Source organism: Pinus tabuliformis, chromosome 3_2 (genome assembly GCF_031772625.1).
Source record: "Pinus tabuliformis cultivar Carrire ecotype Pingquan chromosome 3_2, CPIR1, whole genome shotgun sequence".
Classification (NCBI taxonomy): domain Eukaryota; kingdom Viridiplantae; phylum Streptophyta; class Pinopsida; order Pinales; family Pinaceae; genus Pinus; species Pinus tabuliformis.
The window spans coordinates 500169866-500194138 of record NC_142302.1 but is presented as its reverse complement, the minus strand read 5'-3'; the positions used below and the strand labels follow the sequence as shown (position 1 = coordinate 500194138).

At 39.7% G+C, this 24273-nt stretch overlaps 1 protein-coding gene across 3 annotated transcripts in view; it reads right to left on the bottom strand.

Annotated features, from left to right (window-relative positions):
* The window catches only part of LOC149181477 (RAD3-like DNA-binding helicase protein), a 371454-nt gene that overhangs the window by 333302 nt on the left and 13879 nt on the right, over positions 1–24273 (bottom strand). For all 3 annotated transcript variants that reach the window (XM_089416629.1, XM_089416630.1, XM_089416631.1), the window contains exons 3-7: positions 2199–2338; positions 1361–1442; positions 1057–1207; positions 721–883; positions 253–429 (exon numbers count right to left, since the gene is read on the bottom strand). In XM_089416629.1, the coding sequence (XP_089272755.1) occupies positions 253–429; positions 721–883; positions 1057–1207; positions 1361–1442; positions 2199–2338 (713 nt within the window). The remainder of the gene's footprint in view (positions 1–252; positions 430–720; positions 884–1056; positions 1208–1360; positions 1443–2198; positions 2339–24273) is intronic.

The window sequence follows — 24273 nt, the reverse complement described above, 5'->3', positions numbered from 1 at the left end:
CAAACTAAGTGACCCACATTTTTTTCTCATTATTAACTGTTTAAATAAAAACATCTTCATGGACAAATAGCATAAATTTGCAACCAATGCAACACAAAAATTTGAACAATGAAACTTAAGTTAATGCATTATGAAGAAAATGAAGCTATGCAAGCTGTGAAAAGCCATTGAAATCAATTATATCAACAAGAAGCTTATTTAAGTTATTTGATATAAAATTGCCTTCTTTCATTGGGATGTCATTAAGCTCACCATCTTCAAGAAGATTTACTGCATGATCAATTGTATCAATAAGCATATTTGCTGTTTCAATAGTGATGTTTAGATCTGCGAAAAACTCAAAAATATATGGACCAGGCCGTGTGAATCCTGACTCTTCTGACTGGAATGGAACTTCACTGATCCTCTTTTCAAGCTTAAGTAGAAGTGCTGCAAATATGGTAAGCATAGGTCATAAGCAAATCCGTTCTATCTGTACAGCTATAGAATTAGTGTACTTGTATTTTCTACTAAACCTATTCAAACAGCTCATTTAAATCCTACACAGAAGAAAATACCCTGCCTGTTTACCATGAGTATCTTTACCTATTAAATTTTGGAGATGGATTCCAGGCTCCAGCTACAAGTTCCACATTTTCTAAAATATCTAATACTACAATGATGACCATCAAGCTCTTCAATCTTAACAGCTATTAAGTAAAACATAAAAATGGCACTCACCTTTTAAAATGGCAAAATTATCCGGATCGATGGATGTATCTGCTACATTTTCGGCTGTAATCCGTACATGTGCCATATCTATGCATTGTTTTGCTTCTTCAATACATGCTGTCAGATGACTAGATGATATATCAAATGAGGCTGCATCTGCACAGATACTTTCCTGCAAGATCATAGTGGTTTCAAGTCCTCAGATCTCTATGCATGACCTAAAAAATTCTAAAGCATGATACTATGGACAGTGGGACACAAGGCAACTGGAACATAGAATGAAGAAGTAAGAAGCTCTTCGTTTACTTAAAGCACTAACATCAATGTAAATTCCTAAATCCTTACCAGGTTATGCGCTTCATCGAATATGAGTATTGTATTCTCCCACTCAATACCTGTGAGGGAACGACGGTTATCTTTATCAATGAGATAATTGTAGGGGGCAAACAAAATATCTGCCGAACCATGAAGATCTCGTGATAAGTAGTATGGACACCTGCACAACATTAAATATCTATCAGCATCTGAAAACAATGGAATCCCACCAAACATATTTTTTTCCGTTTCTCACTGCCAACCATGTTTTTCTCTATATGCGGTATATCTTGTTATCTACAAAATAATGATAAGATAGGCATAAGGGACATACGGGCCTTGAATTCTGCCAATGCTAATCAAATCTTCAATGTCAATTGGCTCATCTCCCAGTTCCACATGGCCCTTAAGATATTCTTGAAAGGCAAAAGAAAGATGCAGATCCAGTCAAATGCCCAAATAAAATTGTAAAATAAATAATACAGTACAACCTGGTAGTTTTCCATCTCCCCAGTATGTCATATTGAATATTCTATGACCATGAATGAATGCACTGATAATTAAGAGAAGCTTAATTGGGATTTAAGAAGAATTTTGAAGCATCTTTGCCTAGACAACATAACATACACTAGCCTGCATTCGGATTCAAAATATTTCATCTACCAAGTTAGCTAGAAAGCAGTTGCTAGCCAGCATCCAACATCTGCATGGGAATCATTGGGATACACAGATTATTCCATCCACAAATCATGACAGCTCGTGAGTCATTAATGTAAGATATAATAACTACATCTAGATCAGAGGAACAAATATAAAGTGGATTAGATCTTTTGAATCAGAATTTATACACCAAAGCTACAAAGAAGAAAATGGTAAAATACTGCGAGTATCATGCATGAAGACATATGCACGCCCTGCATATGGATTCTGAACTATAAGGAGGACAAATAAATCAAACATATTTATGCTCAAACCTTTGACACGATTTAAACTGCTAGCAATTTACAGTTTTATACATTCAGCCCATGACATAAGCAAGGAGAACCTACCAATTAGTGCAAGGCCAAAGCATTATTTACCACAGTATACTTGTTATTTTTTTACTCTATGAGCGTCTTCACCTAGCTTGAGAAGTCCTAAAGACTAAAATAACTGTAGGAGGATCATCATACCACTAACACGATTGTGGTGATAGCAAGCTCGAGACTTGCAAAGTGAGCGACAGGCATTATTTTGAGCTCTCCCTCGCATGGTCCTTACATCTTTGTGAATACACATTTGCTCCCTTGAACCCAGTACCGTCATTTTTGGCCTGTAATTCAGATTGCCATCAAATCCAATGCCAATGTTTCGAATTATTATATTATGATACAGGTAGTATAATAAAAACAAAAATAATAATAACCTCTACAAATGCCCACAGAAGGTACAAAATGTGGAGAATCAACATTAGCACTGAAGCAAATCTCAAAACGTTAATCTAATTCAGTTCCAATGCAATAAAAATATCATAATAATCCAGAGACTTCAAATTGCAATGTTTGCATGATTACATTCCTGTTACGTTATTTCTGACTTCTCCATAATTCACTAGAAAAAATTCTTTACTTGGTTCAAACATACAATATAAGCACATCAAATTATCACTTTTAGCTTTCCTTACAACGGTCTGAATACAACAAATCCAAAAAGCTGTTCGCAATCTCTATTACAAGAGCTGCCAAGTTTAAGAAATATTTGATGAAACTACTTAGCACGACTCTGAAACCACCCAAGTACATTCAAAACCATAATTTTCATCAAAACAAGTCAAACTCACTAAGACTCGATGAATTTGACCAGACTAACTGAGAACTCAAACACGTTTGTCAAGACTTGCTAAGTTCAAAGACCAGACTCAACCAACATAGAATAGAAGGCATTTCACAGAAGAAGAAAACCATCATTCTTCTTTTTTCATTCTGATCTTTCCATAAGGCCAGAAAACTTGAGAAAAAGTCATTGAAGTCCAAAAGTGAAATGACAAAACTTGAAGGCCAAAATGGAAGACTAATCTCTTGAATCTGGTCCACTGGTTGCAGCTGAAATCACTCTTTCTAAGGCTCCTTCAACTTCTCCTTTTCCCTCTCAACCAGGAGCTTCTCTCAATACCATCAATGATTTTATAATTCTTTTGCTTTATGTACTGCACCTAGATCAGGTGATAAATAAAAAGAAACACGTTTTGCTTATTGAAACAGTGATCAAGGAATGCTTGTGGAACAGAGATCAGCTCAGGTCAGAATAAGCCCTTCAACCTGTGGATACTTGGGTAATACCTTCTGCTCAATAAATTGGAGAACATAATCCTTAGAAAGTATGGGATTAATTACAATTTACAACTCTATCCTCTTGGTCAGCTTCCAGACCACAAATCCCCAAGCAGCTCTTGAAACAGTGAGAAAAAACTTTTGTAAAACATCGTAGTGGAGAGAGCACAAGTCAAAGGAAGTAATCAGAAAAATATGTAGTTATCCCCAATAGCAAGGCCAGTATTAGACTCTTCACACTGTTGAGTTGGAATCAAGTTCAACCATAGTCTCTGTCTCCAAGGGATTTGTAACTACAAATTTACAATTTCAATCGAATGCTACAAGATTAGATAAGATAATTGTGTTATAGTCCTCTCCACTTGCACTTAATAGAAATTTAACCTTATTGGTAAGGGTAAGGAAGAGCTCTCAACATCCAATTCCTCCTGCAATTAATTGTCTGCATGTAGCCCCGATGACAGTGCTGGAGGAATTATGGATGGTATAGTGGCCTGCCTCTTCTAAAATTACCTTTAAGTATTTCTGGATGCATACTCAAATATATGTGAACACAACTTCATATAGATCCCTTGCAGAAGAACATTAATACTATTTTCTGTGATTTCCACATGCCACATCACTATGTCACAGAAATAGATATCCACAGGACTCTCCATAATTAGTAAATCAGAAGTCTACCCTAAAATAACTTGATGCCCAATTCACAGAGATAGCATTTGATAGGGAATATTTATCCCTGTTTGAGCATGTTAAAAGCACTAAACTATGATATGGTTAATGATTAAGTTACACGTACACTTAACGCAATTTTGCACATGCAAACTTTCACTTGGATGATCTGAGGGCTAGAAGGATCTTGTTACGGCCTAATACTGATGTCTAGTTGATCTTGAATCATAACAGAACGTGACATAATGTTGAATCATAGCCTTAATAATGATGATCCATACACAGATTTGACATCAACTAAAGGAGAGAAGACAGTGGAAGGTCATCCTGCAAGAATGCAGCAACCTGAAGATAAGTAAAACAAATGAGGGTAGCCAAAAGAAGGGTGCCATGAAATAAAGTTCAAAGTGCAATATTCAATAAGAGGGTAGAATGTATAGATTGCTATTCATCAAAGGGCAACAGATGGACAAGACAGGGAAGTAACAGGAAAGGTAGGAGAATGAATTTAAAGTGAATACCAAAGAAGTGTCAAAGATTTTTAAGCCACAAGAATTCTAGTGGAAAAGATTTATCACAGTAATAAGCAACAACCAAAATTATAAATATGACCATCTACCAATATGAACAGTAAGTCTTTGGTTTAAAAATCAGTGGAACATTGAGATGAGAAAGAATTTGGAAGTTGGGATTCTTACGTATGGTCTTTCCACAAGCAAGAGAGAAATCGTAAAAGAGGCGCATGCAACAGAAAGCCACGTGCTTTCTCACAATGACATACTCAGATAGAGCTAGCTCTAAATCTGAAAAGTACTCTGAACTAAATATAAATTAAGAGAGGACAACACTTAATATTGGCCCTTTTTCACTTTTGATTATTCTTTTGATGTTGGAAGGGAGGGTTATTTCTAAGGCATTACTTTGGCTTGAAAGTTTGGCCCCTATTGTTAGTATATCTATCTCTATAGAAATATTGGCATCATTCTTTCAAGCTTTAAACCATATAACTCAATATAACCAGTCAATAAGGTCATTTTTTATGGTCGGCCATTTTATTAGGCAGCCATAATTCTATTCTATTATGTATGTGTATTTCAGCCATCATCTCTAGGGTTAGGACATCTTTCTAGTATATATAAGTGAATGGTTATTTCAAAATAGGCATCATTAGAAAATTATTTCTTTTACGTTATTAGTTTTCAAGCACAGAGAGTTATGATGTCTATTTGGGTGCCTTCTATTCATGTTATTTTCTCAACATTTCATTATTTTAGGTGAATTTTATTGTGATCTCTATTATTGTGCATTTTCGCCAACTACAGGTTGTTGGGGGGGGGGTTAATTTTAGACTTGATCATTGACTCCTTGTATCTCCTGTCTTGTTATTCTCAATTTGCAAATTTGCAACTTGATGAAATTCAAACTGTTTTTCCCACTGTTTGCACGCCATTACATACATAATATGTCACAAACCGTCAGAATGCAATGAACCCTGATTTCTGAAACTGCATCCACACCTACACCTACACTCACAAGACCTAGCAACCTTGAATGTTCATTTATGATTGCATTCATATCATTTTTCTAGCTTTCATCTAGTGAACAATTTTTCGTATCATCATATTAGTTGCTTGAGTTATTCTTTGTACTGACCTTTCATTTTGCTTCCATGACATAACATCTTGCTATTGTTGTTGGTGCAATTTTCTTAAATTATTTATTTTGATGGTCTTAGTTTAGATAATCTATAATTTTGTCCTTTCCAGGCAAGTAGTTTGGCATCTTGTACTTATTGCACATGTCTAGAGAAATGAGCCACTCTACACCACGGACTATACGAACTCCTATTACACCATGAACTGCAATATGCATACACCATGAACTCCTATAGGAACTGCAATGTGCATACACCATTGATGATCTGTAAACTGCCCTAGATATTCCACTGGACAGTTCCTCACAACAGATCTAATAAAAATATACTGAAATCCGAAATCTATTCTATGAGGGTTGATTTTCCTATGATTTTCTGGATTTATTGAATTATTGTTTTCTGCTTATGCATGCTACAAATAAAATGCGAAAAATAGAGAACAGATAAAACAATCACTCACAAACCACAATCACCCCAACATATGACATGAGAAACCCTTTCGAGAGAAAAGCAGTGAGAAGGTGAGGCTGCTCTACGCTTTCTTTCTCTAAATGGAAATGGTATAAATACAAAGAAGTGAGATTTGTGGCCCATGGGCTGCTAGAGAACACAAACCCTCTCTATTGTGCCCTCTCCCTATCCACTCTCAGCTACTACGCTCTACTATGGAAAAAAATGCATTAGAATAGAATCGAACCCTTTTTCCTCCTAATGGCCGAGTTATAACATAGCCCAATAGCCAACTAGGGGTTACATTTGATCCATTCAACCCTCAATATGAGTTACAACTCGACCCTTCTAGAGTCTTCTTCATAGTGCCCACATGTCTAGCCCCTTCGAATTATGGTGGTTAAACACGATAGGTCAATTGTGGGGAGGCATAACGTTTGTGTTCGAACTCCAATTGACACAATTCTTGCAGCATTGGAAGGGTCTTCAAATGTAGAATAGCATTAAGGGGTGTTATGCTTAAGCAGTAAAGTTTTACCCAAAAAAATGTTGCTTAAGACCTTAAATTGGCCGTGAAAGGTTTCTAAGCCTAATTCTCCAAAGTAGGTCATGTCACTAAAATTATTACTATAAGTTGATTTCTTTGATTTTTCCACCCTGAAAGCATCAAAATGGATGACAAACAATGTATTGATCCAATCCAGATCATACTTCCCAATTTAGGAGGCTTTTGGTCCCGAAAAGCTTTTACTAAATGAGATGAGGAAATTTTTCCTCTACCTTCTCCCTGGAGTACCATTTAGCCTTGCCTGGAAGTGGTCCTTTCAACTCAATCTGTTAAAGGTCATGTTGTCTTTGTCTTGTAGTTTTGGACCTCTTCTGCAAAACTGTATCCTCCGTCAACTCTGCCTCAGCATCTAGTGCTAAATCCTCTATAGAAGGTAGCACTTGCTTCTCTTCTTGATCAAGCATGGAAAGCTCTTAGAGTTCCAAATTTTTCACATTCACTATTGCATAAATGTGTATGTAAGGGGGTAGACTGAGTCTATAGATGTTATCTCCCACCCTCCCCAATATCTCAAAGGGACCATATTGCAAGGCCTTAATTTTCTTACCAATACCATGTAGGCTGTCATTGTTCAACTATAACCATACTCTATCTCCCACCTTGAAATTGTTATCTATTCTACAGTGATCATGCATGGCCTTGTACTTTTCTTGTGACTTCTTCAGTGTTTCTTGTACTTCTAGATGGATATGCCTAATATTCTCCAAAAATTTCTCTAGCTTTAAAGCATCCCCTATGAGATCCTCCCTCACTCCTCCTTGCTGCCTGTTACCACTCAATCTAGCAAGAATCCTAGGAGGGGTTCCAAAGGGACTACTAATAGACCAAGTGAAAACAATGGGACAAAGACCCACTATCACCTCAATCGATGCCCCCTGCTCTTTACAAACTTTCACTGATGGGAGGAGTCCTGGTATGGAGGAAATCACTTGAACGATAGGATAAATGGCAAGGTATAACATGATTTCCTAGGCCCATTCAAAGGAGAGGCTCAATTAATGGTTCAAATACTTAAAGAAAAGTTGAAAAGCTCCCCAAGGAAGGCCTATGAAGGATGCCCTCGAGCTTAGGAATATTCAAAAACGATAAATTCCTAAGATCAAAACTTCCAAAATCCCTCACTTGTGATTGATGTGTTTATACTTTGGTTCAAAGTGAGGCAAGGATGGCTCATTCAATGGAAAGATTCAATTAAAGTGCAAGCTTTGGGAGAAGCGAAGGTGACTTTCCACAAAAAAACCCCTTGAGAGAAATACTATAAGAGACCAAGGGTTGAGAGATATACCTTGGTAAGAGCTCATCTAATGATCACCTATAGTTAAGAGAAAAGGTTTTGAATGATGAACTACAAAGTGCAAACCTTCAAGAAATCCCCAAGTCAAAGCAACTTCAAGGCTTTCCTCTTGGTGTGACAGCTAGGGCATCAATTTAATTCAAATTTCACTGTCGAAATTCGTTCAAAACTGGAGGATGCCTAAAGGAGACATAAATGAAGAAACTTGTCTAGACGGAATTCTAAAATTCCTCCTCCCTAAACTTTCGCACCAAGCCCTAGAAAATCTCCTTATCCTTAAGGGACTAAAAAAAGGAAGAAAAGAGGTGAAAGAATGATATTTCCTTAAGCTAATGTGATCACCAAGGATCTAGGACCAGTGCCTGGCTATTGGGAAGATTGGAGTCAAAATGATCAAGATTTAGGAACTTCACTCTTCAAGGAGGCCTAAAGAAGCAGCTACACTCTCCGTGGATGCAGCTTCACAACAACTTTAGACTTTTATACTTCAATATGCAATATTTTATGGAGTTTCAAGGTAAAAGGTGCACAACCTACCGTTAGGAAAATTTGTTATTGCGAAGATGAATAACATATGCAACAAACCAAGATTACAAGTGTTTCATAAATTCGCATTAATTTTTAGGGCACAAGTAAAATCATGACATAGCATTCCATATATTAAACATGAAAAATGATGAAATTCGCATGAAAAGAGCAATTACATGACAAAAAGAGTATATCCATCCATAACCTTGCCAAATAGAAGCTCTAAGAGAGATAGTGAAAATATTCCAAACATCAAAATGCATTTAATCATCCAATCATTCCACAAATTGCAGGTCTGAAATCTTTCGAAAGATATATCCCAACTCCAAGTGATGATGAATGAGAGAGAACTATTACGAGATCAAAGCCCCAAACTTGGAAGGGAAGCTCCATATGAAGTCTCAATGTGCCCTTGATTAACAAGCAAGGTTCACTTAGATGCACTAATGAATTATTGTACCTAATGGTGAGAATGCAGCACTGGACATTATATGTAATTGGCAGGTGGTTTCATCATGGGTTGTGCAACTTAATTGGGGCACAAGCCCACCAAAGGATCATATTGACACCCCCGGGTGAAGCATTGAGAGCCATGGGACTCCCACCATGGGCAGAGCATCATTTCACGTCATGGGCACCCTCAACAGTCTGCTCATTGCTCCACATTATCCACCGGATGATGCACTTGGAGCAATATGCCCCAGCTGACTTACCATTTACCACGTGGTGTGGTAGCTGATCCAAGGCCCATAGGAGGTTTGTCTCACCCCTTCAGACATGGGAGGGCAAGCATCATCATCAAAGCCCTGAGTATTGGAGCATTACAAGCTATTCTATCATCAAGAGACCTATGAGACCGGTTTTTGTGCCCCAAACACAAATTGGGGCCCCACATGATGACTTACATGGAGAGTTAGGGGCCATCACCTAGTTTGAGATTCATGGAGCCCTCTCACCCATTTTGGCACAAAGAGGACTCAACGTTGCCTTCCAACAACCCTACATCCGCATGATGTCATCATTTCGACTTGCATTTGGATGGCTAATTCATATTTTTGTGAAGCTATTTGGACGACCTATGACCAAGGGATGTATCTTGCCCATTTTTATAATGTTGAGGGGCTTCTAGGCTAAAATTACATTTGATAGATCATGTATAAATATATGAGGACTCATTTGAGCTAATCATCATCATCACACTTTGGATTAGTCTTCTCGAGATATTTTCACACTTGTTTCTTTGGCTATTGGAGATCTTTTGGAGGCATTTTGATGTATGGAAGCCAATTCACATTCTGTTGATTTTGGGTAGCATCAGCTGTGCTCTAGCTCCGAAATTTTGTGGACGGGATAGAATACATGAGATCTCCAGAACCCAGAAATCGTTTGGAGAAATTCCACCAGGATGAAGAGTTATTATAATAATTAATATTTTTAATGGGTTCCTAAGTCTAAACTTAGGAAAATAAAAATATTAATGTGTATTAATAAGAATACGGGTGAGAAAGTTCTAAATGACGAGGATCAAGTTTCAACCCGGTTCTAATCTTAGCCGTTGATTAGGGACTTAATCTCGATCATTAATTCATCAACAGGAAAAGTATAAGAGGAAGCTTGAGGGTCAATTGGAGACACACCAAAAGATCAAAGAGTTCGATTTTTCTAGGGCATGGCTTGCTGAGAAAATCAAGCTAGTGATCTGAGTTGCGGTGAGGGGCAATTCGACAAAGGGACTTCAGTCCAAGGCCGAAGAATACATAGCAGAGAGGCAAAGCAGCACTAGTAGAGACAACGTAGCTCCAGAGAGGGTGACGAAGAGGCCAGAGGGGCTGACGCAGGTGACGCAGAAGTTGGAGGGGTTGATGCAGGCCCTTAGAGGCAGCGCTGGGTTTTTTCTGTGGGGCAAAGAGAGAGCGGTTCAACATATCGACTTTCTAAGCAAGGGAGGCTCACTGAGAGGGTGACACGGCTCCTAAAGGAGTTGACACAGTTCCAGCGCAGAGCTTGGAGCAACCATCGTTGCCCAGCACTGGGGACAACATTTGTCATCTGTGGGGTTTGATCATGCAGTTGTAGGATTTGTCGAAATATCTATCTCCAGATACCGGTACTTCTGCCAAGGTTATTCTCTGTTCAGTGAGTCACTTTTGGCACCCTAGTTGTATTTAAGAATTTGCTTAATAATACAAACCCTCTATATGCTGCACCGGATTTCCCAAATTGGGTTTTTCTGGGGACAATTGTCCAAAAATAACGGTTTCCCTTGTGTGATTGACTCATCTTATTTCAGTTCATGATCTGTATGTATGTGTAGGCTGCAATAGTGTTTTTAAACGATGTTTATATAATTAAATAACTCGTTAATGTAAAGAACAAGTAGGAGAGATCATCCAGTGATTGCAGTAGGGTTTCTGATGTGTAGATTCAGAAATTTTTACATGGTATCAAAGGATTGCAACTCATAGGAGATTGAAGACACCAGCCAAGAAATTTGGAGAATTTGTAGCAAAAAAGCAATTGTCCCGAGTGACAACGTTGTTCCAGAGCCAGAGACACAAAAGGAGGAGTGACGCAGTGCAGAAAAGGTGACGTAGAGGCTCACGCAGTGCCTGCGTCAGCACTCTGAGCCAGGTGAGGGTAACGCAGTAGCTGGGAGGATCCCACGTAGTAGCTACATTAGTTATCTAGGCCAGCGCAGAAGCAAGGGGGGGTAGATCAGGCTCATGCAGTGCCACGTCATCTTTCTGAGCCAAGGATTGACGCAGTGGCCAGGAGGAGCTAATCTAGCTCACGCAGTGATTGCGCAGAGCCAGAGGGGCTCAGATTCTTCAGTTGTCAGGGCTAAGGGAGCAGAGCAAATTTCGATTTGAGGAGCTGGTGGGACGCTGTTTCTGTTGGTGCAAAACAGTGTCTGAGGAGACTGAACCAAGGTAGAGGGAATCATTGCCTTGACAGATTTCTAGCCAAGAAATCTAGATCTGGGTTGCAGCAGCAAAGGAGGATTGGAGAGGAGTGATTCGACATTTGGCAGGAGGATTTCCGTGAAGGAAATCAGGACTCAGAGGGAGTCTAGAGGGAACCTGTTCCTTAGAGGATTTCTAGCACCAAAGAAATCCAAATCCGAGTTTTGTTGGGGCAGCAGCGAAAGAGGGAGAAGAGAACCAGTTCGACATTTATTTAGCAAACATGGCAGCCACATCTCCAGGAAGGAGGTGGGGTGATTTAGAGATGTAGTTCGAAAGAGCTACAGAAGGGGGGCAGGATCCTTGAGGTGCCCAAACTCTTGGATCACATATGGCTACGGGAGCCCTTAACGACAGTAGCAAAATGACGAGTGTCGATTGGAGCGAGGTGTGATGAAGCGACAGTGGTAGAGCTAGAGTGCCAAAGTCTGAGGTAGCGCAATGGATGTTGTAGCAGTGCGAGAGGCACAGAGCAGTTTGCAACAGCGCAGTAGCAGTAGAGGGTTAGCACATATTAGTAGCAGAGGTAGCTTTAGCATCACGAGGCATCCATACTAACCAGCATGTCAGTTTTTGGGTGAAGTTTCAGTTGCTTACTTCTCAGCAACTGAGTTGCAATGCAGCAGTTAGCAATGGTAATGTTATGGGCAACATGAGGCAGCATTTTGAGAGGGAGCAGCCGTGTAGTGGATGAAGGGCAGCAAGCCAAGCATCAGCAGCATAGAGGACCGATGCAGTGGATCAGTGTGATACTTCTGTTGAAAAGTATTGCTAGAGCACATTCCTCGCTAAGAGGGAGTGTTGATTTTGGGTAGCATCAAATGTGCTCTAGCTCCGAAATTTTGTAAGGGGGGGATAGAATACATGAGATCTCCAGAACCCATAAATCGTTTGGAGAAATTCCACCGGGATGAAGAGTTATTAAAATAATCAATATTTTTAATGGGTTCCTAAGTAAAATATTAATGTGTATTAATAAGAATATGGGTGAGAAAGCTCTGAGTGACGAGGATCAAGCCAGTTCTAATCTTAGTCGTTGATTAGGGACTTAATCTCAGTCGTTGATTCATCAACAGGAAAAGTATAAGAGGAGGCTTTAGGGTCAGTTGGAGACACACCAAGAGATCAAAGAGTTAGATTTTTTTGGGGCGTGGTTTGCTGAGAAAATCGAGCTAGTGATCTGAGTTGCAGTAAGGGGCAATTCTGCAAAGGGACTTCAATCCAAGGCCGAAGAATACATAGCAGAGAGGTAGAGCAGCACCAAGAGAGACAGCACAACTCCAGAGAGGGTGACGCAGAGGCCAGAGGGGCTGACACAGGTGACACAGAAGCTGGAGGGGTTGATGCAGGCCCTTAGAGGCAGCGTTGGGGTTTTTATGTGGTGCAGAGAAAGAGCAGTTCAGCATATTGACTTTCTGAACAAGGGAGCCTCATTGAGAGGGTGACGCAACTCCTAGAGGAGGTGATGCAGTTCCAGCGCAGAGCTTGGAGCAGCCATCGTTGCCCAGCACTGGGGGCAGCATTTGTCATCTGTGGAGTTTTATCATCCAATTACTGGATTTGCCGAAATATCTGTCTCCAGATAGAGGTACTTCTGCCAACGTTATTCTCTGTTGGATGAGCCGCTTTTGGCACCCTAGTTGTATTCAAGAATCTACTTAATAATACAAACCTTGTATATGCTGCATCGGTTTTCCCAAATTGAGTTTTTCGGGGATGATTGTCCAAAAATAATGGTGTCCCTTGTGTGATTGTCTCATATTATTTCAGTTCATGATCTCTATGTATGTGTAGGCTGTAATAGTGTTTTTCATCGATGTTTATATAATTAAATAACTTGTTAATGTAAAAAACAAGTAGGAGATGATCAACCATTGATTGCAGTAGGGTTTCTAATGTGTAGATTCAGGAATTTTCACACATTCTTCTTTGGAGCCATTTCTTGGATTTTGGGATGGATATATTGCATGTCATCTTGTAAGTGCCTCAAGTTGATGGAAGTTTTCTCTTGAAATTGTTTAATGTGTGGAATTATTGCTCTAGAATATGTTAAAATTGTGTCAAAATTGTTGAAAATTAATTTGAGAGGCTTTCTAGTAGAGTATTGCATATGTTATTGAATGCATGGCATGTAATGAATGTTACCAATGGAGGAAAATCTTTGAACTCTCCATGAAACTCCATTATTGTTAAAATTGGCAACTAGGGCCAAACTCCATGCGGGTCATCTTATTAATGGAAGCTGATATTTTTCTTGGATCCCTCTCATCGAGAGGTGTAGGATTGATCTAAAGATCATCAGATTCCGATAAGTATTCATGGAGATATGAATTTATTTGTGTTATGGGACAATTCGTCAAGGTCAACCAGCAACCAAATAAACCCCAATTGTGCTCAAGGTTTTAGTATAAATAGAGGTGGCCTTCAAGTCATTTCAACACACTTGGGATCTCTTCCTCTTTACTTGTCTTTGAGTTTTAGTAGGAGGAGAGATCCTAAGGGATAACGCTACCCTAATCCAGAGGGCAGAAGCCGGAACTGTCGGGAAAAGCTGGAACTACCGGAACTACTGGGAATTTCCTGAACTGTCTGGAAAAGCCGGAACTGCCGAGAAAAGACGGAACTACCGAGAATAGCTGGAATTGCTGGAACTGCTGGGAACTGCCAAAACTGTCGGGAAAAGCCGAAACTGCTAGAATTGCGGGGAAACGCCGGAACTGCCGGGAAAAATCGGAACTGCCAGAACTGTCGAAACTGCAGGGAACTGCCGGAACTGTCGGGAAAAGCCGGAACCGCCGAAATTGCAAGGAATAGCCGAAATTGCCGGAACTGTCAAGAACTGCCGGAACTATTGGGAATAGTCGGAATTGCCGGAACTGTCGGCACTGCCGAGAACAGCTGGAACTGTCGGCACTGCGGGGAAAGCTGACGCAAAGGGCAGAAGCCGGAACTACCGAGAACTGCCGAACTAGCATGGAACAGCAAGCATGCAAAGGACAACAAGCAAGCTAGATGCAGCTAGCACATAGGTCAGTATGGCAACATGGTGCAACAATGCACATAATGCAGTACAGTGATGGGTACAATCATGATTAATGAAGCATGATGAGATGCAGCATAGTGATGATGGGTGCAGCATGGTGCAACACAGTGAGGTGCAGCATGATGACGAAATGCAACACAACGATAAGTGAAGGAGTCACCTTGGAAAATCAATTAAAGCAGCATGTCTTCAACTGATCTCATGTATCATCTTCTTAGAGATGATCTATGCTCTTATCTAGATAAGTCAAAGTGTTGACTTCCGTTGTAAACGTACTATCTCTCTCTCTCTCTGTTGAACTATTGAAGAACATATAAGAATAATTGATCAAGGGTTTCCCCACATTGGGGTTTGTCCCTGGCTAGCGCCACATCTTGTGTCCTCTTGTCTTGGCTTGTCTTCTGTGATTTATGTTTATGTTCTGTCTCCAGTTTACTTTAATGCTGATGTGATTGCTAATCTGGAAAAGATATTGAGCTAACTGTGAAAATTGAAGTAAATTGCTCCAAGCATAGAACATACCTAAAATTAACATCGTATCAGAGCTGAGGTGAAGACAATGCCCAAGCAAGAGTGAAAAAACAATCACCGAAGACAATTAGGAAAAGACAAAAGGATCAGTGGATTCCTCATCCCTCTTCAAATTCATCGAGAGTGAAGTCGAAGCAGAGAATATTATCAGAATAACGCAGCAAAAGTTTCTGATGGCCTACCTAAAGATCACTTCATTGGGAAGTCCGGATCTATGGGTGGAAGGAAAGGCAAATGCCTTGGTTGCAATAAGTTCGACCATTATGCGAAGGAGTGTCTGAAGGTTCAACCTTCACCTGTGATACCCCGTGGCGACTGTGGAACAGGATGATTAGTTCTCCTGTGGACCGGGATGATTAGTTCTCCCGTGGCAACTGTGGAACAGGATAATTAATTCTCCCATGGGCCAGGATGATTAGTTCTCCTGTGGCAACTGTGAAACAAGATGATTAGTTCTCCTATGGGCCGAGATGATTAGTTCTCCCGTGGCGACTGTGGGGTAGGATGATTCGTTCTCCTGTGGACGGGATGATTAGTTCTCCTGTCGAGAACTCCTACCCATGCAGTCTGGGACTCATGGGAAGTACCTCTCATTTGATCAATGAGCAAGGAAATGGGGTTAGGGACCATAGTAGTACTATCGATGGACGCATCGATATATCTATCGTACTCCCTATGCTAGGATGACCTCCATTGGTCTGGGATCAGTATGAGTGGTTTGAGACACTCTCTTGTGATATTGATCTGGGATCAATAAAACTGACTTTGGGCCAGTAAGAGTGATGTGACACAGTCTCTTCAGATGAAACTGACTTCGGGTCAGTAGAGAATGGTATGAGAAATTCTCGATCAATTCTTCCTCTTCATGGTTCAACGGAGCAAAGCAGAGCAGTGCAGGGCACTAATGGCAGATATAGTACAGTGGGACATATGGATCAGCGGATGGAGTTCTCCCTAGTTGAGAGGGAGTGTTAAAATTGGCAACTAGGGCCAAACTCCATGTGGGTCATCTTATTAATGGAAGCTGATATTTTCTTGGATCCCTCTCATCGAGAGGTGTAGGATTGATCTAAAGATCATCCGACTCCGATAAGTATTCATGGAGATATGAATTTATTTGTGTTATGGGACAATTCGTCAAGGTCGTCCAGCGACCAAATAAACCCCACTTGTGCTCAACGTTTTAGTATAAATAGAGGTGGCCTTCAAGTCATTTCAACACACTTGGGATCTCTTCCTCTCTACTTGTCTTTGGGTTTTAGTAGGAGGAGAGATCCTAAGGGATAACGCTGCCCTAATCCAGAGGGCAGAAGCCGAAACTGCCGAAACTACCAGGAAAAGTTGGAACTGCCGGAACTGTCGGGAATTGTGGGAACTACCAGGAACTGTCGGAACTGCCAGGAATAGCCAAAATTGCCGGAACTGGCGAGAACTGTCGGAACTATCAGGAATAGCCGGAATTGTCGGAACTGTCGACACTGCCAGGAATAGCCGAAATTGCTAGGAACTACCGGAACAACCGGGAAAGCTGACGCAGAGGGCAAAAGCCGGAACTGTCGGGAACTGCCGAACTAGCATGCAAAGGACAACAAGCATGCTAGGGACAACAAGCAAGCAAGATGCAGCCAGCACATAGGTCAGTATGGCAACATGGTGCAGCAATGGCACATAATGCAGTACAGTGATGGGTACAGTCATGATTAATGAAGCATGATGAGATGCAGCATAGTGATGATGGGTGCAGCACGGTGAGGTGCAACATGATGACGAAATGCAGCACAACGATAGGTGAAGGAGTCACCTTGGAGAATCAGTTGAAGCAGCATGTCTTCAACTGATCTCATGTATCATCTTCTTAGAGATGATCTATGCTCTTATCTAGAAAACTCAAAGTGTTGAATTTCGTTGTAAACGTACTATCTCTCTCTCTCTCTGCTGAACTATTGAAGAACATATAAGAAGAATTGATCAAGGGTTTCCCCACATTGGGGTTTGTCCCTGGCTAGCGCCACATCTTGTGTCCTCTTGTCTTGGCTTGTCTTCTGTGATTTATGTTTATGTTCTATTTGCAGTTTACTTTAATGCTGATGTGATTGCTAATTTGGAAAAGATATTGAGCTAACTGTGAAAATTGAAATAAATTGCTCTAAGCATAGAACATACCTAAAATTAACAATTATCTTTGAAGTGGGTAAATGCTTAAACGTGGTACCTAGGGCATCAATTTTAAGCCTCCTTAAAGACAATTTAGCTCATCTTGAACATCGTAAGACTCCATGTGCCCAAAGGACAAGGCACTAATCCAAGTCCTTAGTGGTCATCTCTAATTTTCATCCATAATTTTTCCTCTTAAAATTCAGTCCTTTTAAGGCTAGGGCGAAAATCTAGGACTTGTAGCGAAATTTTAGGGAAGAGATTTTTTGGGAATTCAAGAGCCTACACATCAAGCTTAGGGTCTAGGCTACCCATGCTCCAAGTTTGGTGGCCATCCTCTTGAGTTTCTTCCAAAAAATCTCTTGCTCTAGGTGTTGCTCCAAGAGGGAAACCCTCGGATCTTCTCTCTCAACTTAAGGACTTCCATGAAGGTTGTATGAGCATAGTACTTGTTGAAGTAAACTCCCTAAAGAAGAAATAATCCCTATCTAAAGAATAAAGAGGAGTAGTGATCTTCTGTAAGCTCAGATTTATTTATGAGTTCCTACCCAACCCGGAGAGTTTATATTGTTGTTGTTCCCTCTCCCAAACTCACTTTAGGGCTCAACCCAAGCACATACACTATGATAACTAATCCTTCAAATAGAGCTTTTATGCTAACTAAGATGACTGGCTAAGATAGATGAAGCCTTTTCTCTCAAGCCTTGACCCTGTGAATACCTATTACCAACTAAGAACCTCAAAACCCTAGCTCTTGTGCCTTCTTTTCTAGGGCTTTTCTTAGGAAGCACTTTGCTTCTTTGAAGCCTTGTGCCTTTATTGAGTCTCTCTTTCAAATGAGCTCTAGCTTGATCACTTCATGCCCTATATTTAGCATATCTATTCTAAGTGATCACCTTCATACCGGGGCTCCTCCCATCGGTGAAAATCTGTAAAGAGCAGTGGACCTTGGCTGTGGTGACAATGGGCCATTGTCCCATTGTTAGCACTTAGTCTAGCTCTTTGTCTTGTAGAGTTTCCCTCTCCAAGGCCTGCTAGATTTTGTGGTAACACTGACAAAGCCTTATAATGAATGTGAGCAAATCTACGATGCCATAGTTCACATAGATTGGTGTCATTGTGTACCAATGCTTAAGTTGATTGTCCAAGGAGTCTATACAAGCCTCTTTCTTGAACACCAATTACTTTGGCAGAATCTATGCTAGTGCCCTTTTTCCAAACAAGAACCTTTCCATCAACAAATGCAACTCTATATCCTGTCTTCAAAAAAAGATGAAGTAGAGACTAAGTTCTTTTTCAAACCTGGAACACAAAATACATCATTCAAATAAATATTTCCTCCTATCTCCAGCTGAAAGATGTTGACCCAACACCTTTGACTTCAGATTTCCCATCATCACCAAGCTCCACCTTAAGCATTGACTTCTTTTATTTCAACTTTTTGAGACTATTGCAGTTACCTGTCATATGTTTGGAGGCTCCACTGTCTACCAACCAAATACCACTGTTACTTGTAATAGTACCTAAAAGAGCAGAAAACAAAACAAAATCTTCTTCATTTTCATTCTTGAATTTCTTTTGATTGGGATGCTCATCATCAATGGCTGTTATAGAAGCATGTTGTTTTCCATTTCTTTTCTTATCATCCTTCCTTTCAGTACATTGGTTTTTATAATGACCAAACTTGCGGCAACGAAAGCATTGAATATTTGACAAATCTTTCTTCGCTTGATCATCATTTGGAGCAGGTTTCCTTCCTAAATTTCTTTTCTGAAATCTCCCAAAATTCCTTCTTCCTTTACCATTCTTTGCATGGGCTACAAAAGATTGAGATTCACCATATAGAGGTCTTTGAATCTTTCCCTTAGATACTAGTCTAGATTCTTCTTGACTACATGAGGCCCATAATTCCTCAAAACTTGGAGTTTCCTTTCAGCCACAAATACTAGATGCAAACGAATCCCATGATTCAGGCAAACCATTAATTGTTGTATTCACAAGTTCTTTATCAGAAATAATTTCATCAATTGCTTAAAGTTGATATCTTAGCTGAGAGATCCTCATAAAATATGAGGCCATGACATCATTTCTTGTCAATTTGACATCACAAAGTTGTAATATTTCTAAGCAGAAATTAACAGTAAAGAACAAAACAATGAACTAGGAACAACAAGATAAATTTAAAACCATGCGCACAAATCAAAACACCAAGGAAATATATCAGAAAAGCTGAGCCATTTTATTAATGATAAGAATCTAGATACATAAATGAGTAGGAATGATAGAACCTAGGCTTGTTATGCAAGCTATGCAAAATCTAGGCAATAAGTCTCAAACCCGGATGTGGAAATGGACCAAAATAGGAAATGCACACTGCCTAGAAAATTTGCTACCGGCTACCAACTGGAACTAGAGGTTCTGCTCAGAATACTCTGAAACTTCAACTCTGTACTCCTCTCCCAAAACCCACAAAACCCAGGAAATTGTTTGGGCTAGTTCCAGGTGACAAGAAATCCCTCCAAGAGGTGCGAGTGGCTTTCTGGTTGGTTGTAGGAACTGCTGAGAAGAACTGTGCTGCTAAATGCCCCGAATCCACCAGTGAAGGAGCCTCCAAGCTTTACTATGAAATTAACTTAGGAAACACAACTTTTCCCGGCCCTTGGGTCCTTGAATCAGTACCTCTCCTACCCCTACGCAAGCTTTGCCCAGAAACCCCCACGCACTGCCAAAATTGAGTGAATTCGGCCCACAAGAATGGCCCAACTCAAGCCCTGCAAAATGACACCAAAACTCTGGCACCAAAATATAAAATCCTCTTGCAATTAGCTAGCTCTTCCAACCCACTATAGTTGGCCCCAAATTATGCCTCACGAACTACCTTTGCACCCAGGAAGCGCGCACTGTTGGAAATCAGGAGGTTTTTCATCTTATCACTAGATTTCCATTACACGATAATTACTTGTGAGATTGTTGGCATTTTTGTCATTATGTTTTCTTTTTTCATCAAGTAATTACCATAAAACATGAAGTTCATAGAAGACGATAGAACACAAGATATAAGCTCCAAGCTAGGGCAAAACCCCTCTAAGGGGAAAACTCGGAAAGAATACTTCTCTTCTTATAGAATCAGTTCAAAATGTGACTTCCAAGACCCAAAGACCAAAGCCAAAATTCCTCCCAAGCACCAAGTCAGCCCACCAACAAGATCTCTTTCAAACGATCCAAATTCTTCCAAGGTCAGCAAAAGTCAAACTCAGTCCAAGCAGCCTCAACTTAGAATCTTGGCCCTGCAATTGAGTCTACATTTTTGGCCTGCGACTTCGGCACCTACAACTTGCAAAGAAACCCTAGACAGCTTTGCACGTGTGGACAGAAAAAGGTGTTTCACCAAGAGATCTTCCTTCCTTTGACTTCTTTCTCTACTTCTTGTATTCCTTGCTCTTCTTCCTTCTTCACTATTGCAGCTCGAACTTGAGTGAGTGGGTACTTCAAAATGAGTCAAAGTCCTTATTTACAGCCTTTTTGAGGGGTTGAATAGGCCTCTTTAGGCCGACTTCATCATGGTTGGGCCAACTTGGTCTTCGATAATAAATAGGCTTTATTGAATCAAAAAAAATATATTCTTTTGTTACAATGAGTCCAAATGGGACACTAATACATGACAAAATTCTTCATTGACCTAGAAATCCCTAGAAGCATGAAGAACATGCTTTAACCTAGACTAGAGCATGAAACCCATGCTTTGATAAATAAAATTTATTCTCTTTTTATATATACAAAATATACAATGTCATGTTTACAAGGTTATTATGAAGACCATTACATTCTCCAACACGCACAACTAGAAATTCCACTGCTAGTGTAGCCCTGTAGAAGCACGGAAATGGATTTCCAAATTCCCACTAGGGAGACACTCAAAGTTCTCCGAAGATGAGGGTGGAATTTCACCTAAAATCCCTATGCTCAATAGCACTCCAACTCCTGGGCTAAACAGCTCCAAGAGAGGTCGAATTTTTTGAAATATGATAGTCAAAAGATGAATTGGAATTGCCTCTCTTTTGCCTTTTATACTTTTTCCCATGCATACTCCCTTGGTGGCCCCCACTTTCCACTAATTCGCACTCCTTCCCTCAAGGCTTGCATATTGCCTCCCTCTCTCTTGAGCACGGCACCCATTCACCACTCTCCTAAGTCAAAAACACCAAAAATTGCCTCCAACGCCATAATTGCAAAATGGGTTGTACTTTAGCAAAATTTATGGATTTGGGGATATCACAAAAGCTCATTCTTCAAACCCATTGCTTGACCAATGTTGTTGATGGTATATAATCCAACTAGGGCATCATACATCTTCTTTGAAGTGTCAAGATTTGAAACATATGGAATCAAATGATCTCTAATAGACTCCATGATAATACTTATGGCTATGATGTCATCCTTCTTGTATTTTGCTTTCCCTTCATTATCTATAGGTTCGGTAACCTTGCCTTTCACAAGATCCAAAACATCATTCTTTGCAAGAATAAGATCAACCCTTGTCTTCCATGCTCTGAAGTTTGTAGCAGCTTCCAACTTGTTTTCTATCTTAGTATAAGAATCGATGGTCACAGATCTAGTCCAAGAATTAAATTTGTAGAAGTAGATGAATTCAAAAGTGATCTCAACGTCCTCTTCCCTTCACCAAAGCTTTGATACCTTGTTGATTTTTTTAAGTGCAATAGATACAAAACTTACTTCTGAAACTAATAATTACTTCCATTGATATAGTGATTATTTTTAGCACTTCCAAGAAATCATTAAGCAATTATAATTCAGAATTTCAACCATAAAGCAAGAGGACAGTAGAGATCACAATGAAATAATAATGCACAAAGACAACACAGGATTTACCCTAGGAAAACCCACTTGGGGGAAAACCTAGCAACCTTTTCCTTGGCGAAATTATTCAATTCAACAAGAGATACAATTGATCTTTTCTAGCCAAAATAAGGTAGAACAAACCAGCAAGAGAACCCTGGTCAAACCAAGTCAAATTGTCTTCCTATCAAGTCAAAATGTTGTCCAAAAGACTTGACCTGGTCTGCTCTGCTAGGGCCGAATTTTGGCCTCCTCTTGTACTTTGAAAGACTCGGACTAGTTGCCAAATATGCCCAAAAACTTGTCCACACATGCGAAGTCAACAGAGAGAAAGATGCACACGCAAGGTCAAACTAGAGAGAAAAGATGTCCGATTTGTCTTCCTCCTCCTTGTCCTTTTTCTCCTTCGCTTGGATCAGAGGATGTTATGTCTTGTGCGGTCGAACGGTACCAAGAAGAAGGTTGAATGACATGTATATAGACTTCTTGGGAGGCTGAATTGGTGCCACAACAAGCTAGGCCAACTTGATCATGTGGACGGCCAACTTGACTTTCTTGATGCTAAAATATTCAAATTATTTCTTTTGAAATGACATGAAGAACATGTCTTGAATATATATATATATATATATATATGAAGGGCTACATTATAAAGACCAATCATAGCTACAAAAATCCAATAATTTCTCAAACATTAATAAAATTAGGTGATCTTATCTTATAACTCAGGATATCCAAATTTACATCAAGGAGGACTTCAAGGTCAACAAGCATTGAGGGAAATATGAGGTCAAAAATGGGCCTCCAAAGGAAAATAAAAAAAATGGCGGTAAAAATGGATGAGTGAGTAAGAAAACTACCTTTCTCACATATTTCCAAAATTGTCTCCTTCCAGATTTACTAAAAGTATAAAGTATAGGTATTCATTGGATGTAAAAGTAAATTTTGGATCCATGGGTACCCATCTTGATACTTTTGATGAACAAACCAATATTGAGAGAAACACGCATGTATTTCCAGTTTATCTCGTAGTCTCTTGACACCGGTGGGTTCTTAAAAAGTACCAAGAATGAATACTCATTGGATACAAAATTTAATTCCACATCCAACAAGTGCCCACAAATGATACTCCTAGTAAACCTACAAGAACAAATTGACAACATGTGGAAAAAAGTAGTTTTGTTTCTTTCCTTCTAACACTATTCACCCCTTGGGTTGACATCATCTTATATCCTATTGGTTTTAGGACAAATTGATTTGATGGGGAATATTTCTTAAGAGGCCCATTTTAGACCTCAAATTTCCCCTAATGCAAATAATTATGGTAGTCCAAGAACAGCTAACGATTTCTTCAAAGCTATGTAGAAATGTGCCTCCATCAAGAAGTATTAATGCTTGTGCATCGCTTCATTAATGTCATGTTATAAGTCAAGCATATAGGCCAAATTTGCCAGACAATACTAGAAATGTATGTTGACCATCAATTCTACAGTGATGTTCTTATATACTCAAGTCACCCTCTTTCAATATTAGTTATGGTCACTAGTCTATAATAAAGTCAACCAATTTTATCTTAAAAGATGAGTCCTCCTTTTTGTTGAAGGAAATGTAACTAGGTTCGGTTTTCATTATGACTTGTAATTATAATAATATGTAAGAGATGAAACAAATGAATTATTATTCCTTGCATCATGGGTTTCATGAGCAAGATGTGTTTACCATAGGTCAAAGACTTCTTCTTGATGTCTTTAGGATTTATTATCTTAACATAAGTATTATAGAAGTCATGATGTCAAAGATCTACGCTCCAAAATGAATGTCACTATTCCCCTTGCAAGTCAGCTAAAAGAAGATAGTGATCTCCTTATATGAAATGGCGGCTCAGCTCAAAGGTTCTCATGTCAGCATACCATAAGAACGCTGGTCTCTATATATAAGAAGTGACTTCGCATTACAAGAAACAAGTCTTCGGATCATCTCTGAGTATACAGCGAAGAAGTGAGAACGCAATACAGTGAACGAAGGTGACATATAGCTCTCGGTGAAGTCTGTCTCATATATATATATATATATATATCAATGCTCTCGGTGGAAGTCTGTCTCGTGATCATCATAGCAAAGAAGAAAAGGACTGTCACAAGACAGTACAATGAAAGCAAAGGACTATCATGGTGGAGCGAAGAACTGTGGTAGCCGAGGAAGAGAAGCCAAGAACTGTAACAAG